The sequence below is a fragment of the Lucilia sericata genome, unplaced genomic scaffold (assembly GCF_015586225.1).
Source record: "Lucilia sericata isolate MDLA Ls3-8-SP2 unplaced genomic scaffold, ASM1558622v1 Contig000106F_arrow, whole genome shotgun sequence".
Taxonomy (NCBI): domain Eukaryota; kingdom Metazoa; phylum Arthropoda; class Insecta; order Diptera; family Calliphoridae; genus Lucilia; species Lucilia sericata.
The window spans coordinates 173,275-182,329 of NW_023994138.1; the positions used below are offsets into that span (position 1 = coordinate 173,275).

General features: G+C 28.4%; 1 protein-coding gene across 1 annotated transcript; it reads left to right on the forward strand.

Annotated features, from left to right (window-relative positions):
* The first annotated feature begins 58 nt into the window (after positions 1-58).
* On the forward strand, positions 59-8,853 carry LOC119600192 (adenosylhomocysteinase-like 1). The gene is made up of 9 exons (XM_037950290.1): positions 59-268; positions 1,654-1,722; positions 6,904-6,991; positions 7,054-7,373; positions 7,447-7,796; positions 7,872-8,024; positions 8,095-8,260; positions 8,323-8,569; positions 8,646-8,853. The coding sequence occupies exons 2-9, from the start codon at positions 1,672-1,674 to the stop codon at positions 8,771-8,773; spliced, it is 1,503 nt and encodes a 500-aa protein (XP_037806218.1). The 5' UTR covers positions 59-268; positions 1,654-1,671; the 3' UTR covers positions 8,774-8,853.
* Positions 8,854-9,055: the final 202 nt, after the last annotated feature.

Here is a 9,055-nt window from a genome sequence, read left to right on the forward strand (position 1 = left end):
ATATTTATAGTCATTTCTCTAAAAAATTGTTTATTATTTTTCTATACATATGATCGTTCTCCCATGGCCCACTAAATCAGTTGTATTCTCGCTCCAGTCGAGTGTAGACGTTCTTTTTTCAATTTATTATTTTGTTTTAAAAACAAAAAACCGATTAAAAAGTTGGTTAAACCAAAGAATAAACCAAAATAAAAATTTCTCGAACACAAAACAAATATTCAGTGCGGTGCAGTGCAGTGCATTCATTCATTATCTTCTCTTTTACAATGTGAGTACACAGTATAAAGCTGGTCATTACCAAAAAAGGCTTAACGAACGGGTCATAATTCTAAGTCTCCCAAAAAATCGTATTTAAACGTGACTGTGTGTTCATGTAAGAATGTGTTTATGTGACAAACGTTAACAAATTGACCCAGTTTGGATATAAACAAGGCTTTTCATACATTTTACAAGCGTTTTTCACTTTTCTTTACAAACCTGTTGCAGTATGGAAATTAGAGTTTCTGATAAAATAACATTTTAATATATTTTTGTGCATAAAACGAATTTAAAAAAAATGAGTTCTTATTGATCAAGAAAAATTATAATTAAATTTGATTAAAGTAATAAATTTGATAAAAAGCTTAAGAAGCTATTACAGAAGTTTTGTCTATATCCAGCACAGAAAATTAATTTGTCGTAAGATTTGGCGAAGCTACCACGTCACATGACTCTGAATGAAACCTAACTTAATTTAATCGAATCTAATAAATATTTTAAAAATTTTCAAAGATTCTATTTTGTTTAAAAATTACCAGACACGGAAACCCTAAAATCGATATTTTAATAACGATCAGTGCACTAGATTTGTATGCAGATCAGTTTGTAAACAAATTAAAACAAAAAGCATAGACATGTGTCCAAATGAAAACAGAGACTGAGAGAGAGCGAGAGTCAAGAAACAACATGTTTTAAAATGTATATTGCAGAATAATAATAAAAAATAATTGCAATAATAAAATGATCATAGATTTCTTTGCTTTTTTATTATTAGATGATATATTGTTTTGAGTTTAAGAATTTCTATCGATCGCCATAAATTTCCACTTTAAATGCAAATATTAATTCGCGTATTTAAATTAGCGGTTTTATCACTTTATTTTCATTTAAGTCAATTGTTTATCGTTTTTTTCCTTCTGATTTTATCTGTTGTTTATGTCTTTGAGATTTTTTTTTAATTTGTAGACAATATATTGTTGTTGTTCTAAATGTAGCAACAATATTTTTTAATTAAAAAAAAAATACAAAAATTAGATAGACTCTCAGTAAAGGGAGTTTTGGTTACAGCTCTTAAAATATAAAATAAACTAATATTTTGTTATATAACGACTTCCAAAAAAGTGTCCTCTAAATTTCAGAATAATTTGTAAGAGATGCCATGACAACTTTTATTTTCGATACGTCTTTTTTAGAATTATAATATGTATTTTGCTATAAAAAATTAAAGTGGCACCCTATCTAAAATCTACTCACTGTAAAATACATATCATAATAGACCTAAAAGTCACACATCACATTTTTTTCTTATTTTCGTACAAATATTATTTGTTATTCATTTGGATAATTTTATTATTATTATTATTTTTACCTTTTTATTTTCCTTTTTCATTTCAGTAAATAACTTTCAAGAATATGAATAAAATTAACGAGACTACCGTCTGTGATTTGGGATTTAGCGATAAGGTTGGTGGTAAAATTTTATCTAATTTTTCTCTTTGATAAAACATATTTATCAAATATAATAAAACTAGTTTTTATTTTAAAATTGTGGGTAATATAATTGCCAAAGACCTTATAAAAGTTCTTAAATTTAATTACTAACTGTAAGATTTCAAGAAAATAAAATTATAAATAATAGAATTTTATGACGAGGAACACAAATGTTTAACGTTCTTGACAACTATATTAATAAACTTTTAAAATATATAATTAGTTTTCCAATGATATATTGTACATTTCTACAAAAATTCAAAAAATTACCTTTACCCTGCAAAATTATTGGAGTACATAATCCATTTAGGTAATCCAAAAACTACTCGCCTGTAAACATTATTGGAGTACATACATGATCCGTTTAGTAGCCCTATGTAATGCAATAATGGATCATGTTTATTATTTTTGAAAACAACATAGCCTGTATTACATAGGACTATGTTGTGGGTCATGTACTCCCATAATTTCAGCAAGGGACTAGTTCTGTGTTAGTCCGATGTAATGCATTGATGGATTACGTGGTCCTCACCTAGGACATCACAATGTTAAATGGAGTATGTTTTTTTCCATATATTTAGATTAGTTTAGGACCAGTCCTAGTCCTTTTAGGAGCACTCTTTACACGCGTTTGCGGTGTAGTGTAAATTTTTGCAGGGTAGTGTATTATAAGGGCTTTTGAACTAGAAAACTTTTTAAAGAATCAAACAAAGTGCCAAATAATTTTGTAAATATTTATATCATAAAAAGCTAAAAATACGAAAATTTTGATACTTATTTTGAAAAATTTCAACATTTGGCAATGTGCTAAAAGTATTTTTGTGTGCTATGAGTCCATACGACGCACCATAAAAACATGCATTTGCTTATTTTGGTTTCCCTGATCATTACTAACAGATTTCGGAAAAAGTAAGTTTGAATTATGTACATACTTTAAAGATTCATCAAATATAATTTCATGGAACTATGTATATAAAATAGTTCCTAAAGGTTTGCTTTAGCCTTGTTCGCTTCTCTTCCCTTTTCTACAATCTACGAATTTATTTGGGAAACACTGTCTTAGATCTATAATATATGAAAAGAGTTTAGGAAATTTTACACCTTTTTATTATTTATTTATGAATTACTTACGATGTTTCATTATTTATATATATCAACAATTAAGGTGCTAATGTTAAATAATTAATTTAATTATGACACTGTTAATTGAAGTCAATTGTCATTTATTTTGTGTTCATATTGTTGAACTCATTTTTCGAAAATTCCACTAGATTTAAACAAATATGTAACGCATGATTTAGAACTACAATATCTACGTAACAAGAGATAAACATTTAACCCTCTGACGTCTTTAGAGATTAAAAAAAAATTGTTTATATTAACCCCTTTAATATTTAGCGGGAAACAACAATGTTACATCAAATTTTAATTTATAACATAGTAAATAATATTAAAAATTAGTTAATTTATTAATAATTAATAAGGGTCCTATGCGGTTTAGTACAAATGGAATAATGTACATACATACATATGTATGTATTAATGTTTGTGTACCTTTGATTTTTAAAATCAAAAGCCTATAAATTGTAATTTAGTTTATATTATTTAGTGGGTTAACGATGGAATATAAATCAAAATAAAATCAATCTCAACATTTTTATTATTATTATTTTTTAATTTCGATATATACAATTCTGTATTTTTTTATGTGATAAGATTAAAATAATCTTTTGTCACATCATTCTTAAAGTTTTGATTATAAATGTCAATAAATATAAGTTAAATTTGTTAAATATTTATGTATGTTTCACCTATTGATAAATAAGTGTTATTTATATTTTAATTGTTTTCTAAGTAAATAATAATTTTATTATCCCGGTATTGCACGAAACAAATTTCCCCTGAATACAAAATAAAATACAAAAAACTGATAATATTAAAAAGGGTATTTTTTTAATTTTAATTGTGTTAAATATTTTATTACATTTATTTGTAGTTTTTTGGTAAATTCGTTATTTAGGAAAACTAATTTTAAATATATGTATTCCTACCTAAATATGTATGCATTTATGTATTTTTAGACACTAACTCAAAATCTTATACCAGTTTCTGTTTATCACCCTCAATTTTCTCGGAATATATTTAGTTCATATATTATTTGATTTGATTTTTTCGATGTCATCATAAAAACGGGTCTTCATTATATATTTTCCTAAGTTTTATTAAATCGGTTGAAAACAAAATAATACATAATATAATGGTTTCAAGAAAATTTTCCAATATTTTATATCCTGAGTTTGGCCTTCATAGAATATAATGCGTTTAAACAAACATTGAAATATTGACTGCTTAATAATTAGAAAGGATTATGTATATATTCCAAATGAATGAAAATCACATATGAAAATAGTAATAATCGGTCCATTATTTTACCTAAATCATAATTTTGTAAGAAAATATAAAAGTGTTACTTTCTCGCGAATACAAAATCTCTAAAGATAAAAAAGGAATGTAAATATTTCTGTATATTACGTAACGATATTTATAAACCTTTTTAATTTAATGTGCTTAACTCACAACGGCTAAACTCATAAATAAAAAAATTTACATATTTAATCGTAATAAAATCTTACTATTTAAATGAAAAAATATTTAATTCTACAAATACTCCTAGTATGTATAATATACATTTTATATACATATCTGCGTCTGTACTATCTAGGTGAATTATTTATAAATACTTAAAGCACGTGATTGGGTTTTCGTTAATTTGTTGTAGTTATAATATAGTTATTGCATTATTAATTGTATTATATTAACTTAGGAAAAGATTCCATACTTCATGTTTATATATTATAATTATCGCACATGATTCTTGTGTCAATATTTGAGACGATTAACAGGGGAGCGTGAAATAAAATTTTGTATCTAATTTTAGACTTTGCTTCTGACGCGAAAAACATTTTTTTAAGATATTTTTTATTTTGTTTTATTTCATCTCAGTGCTTTAAATACTTGTTCCACAATTGCTGCTGCATTAGAAGATAAATAAATAAAATGTTTATCGCATTTATAAATATAATAATAACAATTAAAACATTCATACACTCGTGCCCGATTTAAATAAAACTAAATTTTATCTGTGATCATTTGATCGACATTAAAGTGTAAACATTCTGAATTATGTTGTCTTAATAAAAAAAAAAAATAATAATCTTGTTGATACAACGTGAGGGCCAAGTTGTTGTTGTTTCTTTATATTCGCAGATTTTTGTAGTAACGAAATAAGCTACGACGCACAGTGGTATAGGAAAAAAAAAGTGAAAGAGAAAAGAAAAGAGAAAGAGAAAAAATTTGGTATGCACAAAGAGGAGGTGTTGTCGAGTTTAGGTTTTGAATTTGGACCTTATAGGCCAACCAGGGGCCCGGCGGGGGTCCTCAAATTAGGACACCTCGGCTATGTTAAATTTTTAAAACGATCCTATTTCTTCATTTGAGTTCCGATTTTAAAAAAATTTCGTATATAGAATCTCTTCCTCCAGTTTTGAAAAATAGACAAAATTACCTTTTCATTGATATATAACATGTCTACCTAATGTTTTTAAGTGACAAATTAATTGGGGAAAACTCAACATCTTTTAGAAAATTTACATAGCACTATTATTTTCATCCATAAGGTTAACTCTTAAATTTGTTACATATATGGATGAAAATAATAGTGCTAGGTAAATTTTCTAAAAGATGTTGACATTTTTTATAGTGCTCGATGAGGAGATTCTATATACGAATTTTTTTTAAATCGGAACTCAAATGAAGAAATAGGATCGTTTTAAAAAATTAACATAGCCGAGGTGTCCTAATTTGAGGACCCCCCGCCGGGCCCCTGGTTGGCCTATAAGGTCCAAATTCAAAACCTAAACTCGACAACACCACCTCTTTGTGCATACCAAATTAAAAATTCATTAGAATCGGATTAACCGTTTAGAAGTTACCGAATTATTTCCCTCTTTTTTTCCTATACCACTGTGCGACGGTTTTCCTTATATAGTAGCTCATTATATGAGGTGGTAGGGTCTACATATATAAATATGTATATGAAAGGATTTTAAATAGTTTTTGTAGTCTTAAATTACATTTCATATGGAGACCTAATATGTTCGTAGTTCTTATAATAGCTTGATCCTCACATAATTTAGTATAGAGATTTACATTGTTAATTAACTTCCCAGCAAAAAAAGTGAGGAAAAAGAAGTAGAATTTTCACCACAAATAACATACTTGAAGTACTTCCAATTTTGGTGAAAAACCTATGAATTTTACATTAGCGTGTCATTGGAGGGATGTTGTTCATTTTTGACAACTTTGAACTACATCTAATCTTATTCATAGATGCAGTAAAAGTCCGATATTTGGATGTCAAAAATAAACCACATTCTTTCAATGACACGCTTATGTAAATTTCATTAGTTTTTCACGAAAATTTGATGTACTTCGAATATGTTATTTGTAGTGACTTTTCAACATCTCTTTCCTCACTTTTAACTCGGTTTTTATTTGTAAGGAAATATTTGGTTTACAGAAGCGAAAAATATGCAATCGCATTTTTAGATGTCGTTTGTAAAGTATGACATCAATTATTTTTTGCTAGGTTGTTTATATCGAATTTTATTCCAATACGAATATATTAATAGATAATCATAAAAATAAGGCGATAATTTCTCATGAATTCCACATAAATTTCAACCCGAAATTTCACTTAGATGCCCATAAATATCATAATCAAATTAAGTATAAGTTATTATCACGTCGAACTCTAGACCCCATATAAGGCCTTCTTCACAAACTAATTCCTCTACCGTATTTTATAAGAAACGGTCCATAATTGAACATAGTATCTTATAAGGACTCCTTGATAAAAATCAATTAATCGTCAATAAATAGGATCTGATTAATTGTTTAAGAAATTTACAGTTCTATCAATTTTTATACACTTCGTTTCGTAATTGACTTGAGGCCCTATATAGGGACTTCACGCGAACGCTTACAAAAATCTTAATAATATCATTAATAAGTTAAGGTTTTAATAGCCGGTCATGCCTCACTTTATATATAAATAAGTTATTGATAACTCTTATTTTGTTACTACTTTTGCAGCAAGAATCTACACAACCAGAAGCCTTAAAATTGGCAAGTAGAACCAGAAGACGTTCGTCAGCAGCATCAACTTGTTCTTTTAGTTCAGGTATTTATATTATAATGTGACCAAATTAATCTAATGATTTATTAACAATTTCGAGCATTTAGCTTGTTTCACTGCCAGTTCAGATGAAGATGATACATCGCCTCGTGACAAGAAACAACGTAACAGTAGTGGTTTTTCGGATTTTTGTGTCAAGAATTTAGCAAGTCAACATGCTTTTGGACGTAGGGAAATCGAAATTGCCGAACAGGAAATGCCCGGCATTATGACTTTAAGGAAGCGAGCTCGTGAAGATAAACCATTGAAAAATGCCAGAATTGTTGGTTGTACACATGTCAATGCCCAAACTGCTGTGCTAATAGAAACATTAATCGAATTGGGTGCTTCGGTGCGTTGGACAGCTTGTAATATCTTTTCAACTCAGGTAAGATATTCTATATGTATATATTTAAAGTTTTATATTAATGATGACAAAATGTATCAATATTTTAAAACAGAATGCAGTTGCTGCTGCCTTAGCTGAGGCTGGTATTCCAATTTATGCTTGGAGAGGTGAGACCGAAGAAGATTTCTGGTGGTGTCTTGATAAATGTGTGAATTGTGGTGGTTGGGAGCCAAATATGATTTTGGACGATGGTGGCGATGCTACGCATTTAATGTGGAAAAAATACCCCGAACTATTTAAAAATATTAAGGGTATTGTTGAAGAAAGTGTTACCGGTGTTCATCGCTTATATCACATGTCGAAAGTGGGAAAACTTACAGTTCCTGCCATCAATATTAATGATTCAGTGACAAAAATGAAGTTTGATAATTACTACAGCGTGAAGGATTCCATTTTAGATAGGTGAGTTTAGAAGATAGAAAATGTTCACGCAACTGATCGATTTGATATTAAATTTTCATAATTTTTTCATTTCAGTCTTAAACGTTCCACGGACATAATGTTCGGTGGCAAACAAGTGGTCGTATGTGGTTACGGTGATGTCGGTAAAGGTTGTGCCAAAGGTCTTAAAGCTCAGGGTTGTATCGTTTATATAACTGAAATAGATCCAATTTGTGCTCTTCAAGCTAGGTATGCTTTAAAAAGGAATCATTCTTAATTTGATATTAATTAAAATACATTTGTAATTTCTTACAATTAGTATGGATGGTTTCCGTGTAGTAAAACTGATGGAAGTTATACGTAATGTCGATATTGTCGTCACGGCAACTGGCAACAAAAATGTGGTGACTCGCGAACACATGGATCGTATGAAGAATGGTTGCATTGTTTGCAACATGGGACATTCCAATTCTGAAATAGACATAGTGAGTATTCATGAACAAATAAAAATTTTTACAATAATTTAATTCTATCTTAAAATTTATAGAATAGTTTACATACACCAGAACTTACATGGGAACGTGTACGTTCTCAAGTTGATCATGTCATTTGGCCAGATGGTAGAATGATTATTCTTTTAGCTGAAGGTAGATTAGTAAATATGTCATGTTCATCTATACCCTCGTTTGTGGTATCGATAACAGCTTCGACACAAGCTTTGGCGCTTATAGAACTATACAATGCCATTCCAGGACGTTATAAGTCCGATGTTTATCTATTGCCAAAGAAAATGGGTGAGTGGAGATTTTTTAATGTTATTAAAAGCAAACTTTTAACCTTCACATATCATATGCGTTTGTTTTATTTTAGATGAATATGTTGCCAGTTTGCATTTGCCCACGTTTGATGGTCATTTGACCGAGTTGACTGATGAGCAGGCTAAATATTTAGGTCTCAATAAGGCTGGTCCATTTAAACCAAACTATTATAGATATTGAATTATATAAGTTCATAAATTTATTTTTACGTACTTAATATTATTTGTTATTTTAAAGATATTAAACAGTATTCATTTAAAAAATAACAATTGAGTTTTATTGATATTTTTTTAATAGTTATGAACAGCGATTTAAAGATGTAGACAATAATTGAAGCAGCCATTTCGAAAAGGGAACGAGTCACAAAATTGTTTTATAATATAAAAATATGCTCTAAAATTAAAAGTTTTAATTAATTTTTAACAGTGAAAAGCTAAAAAAATCTACAAGATTCCTCTTTAG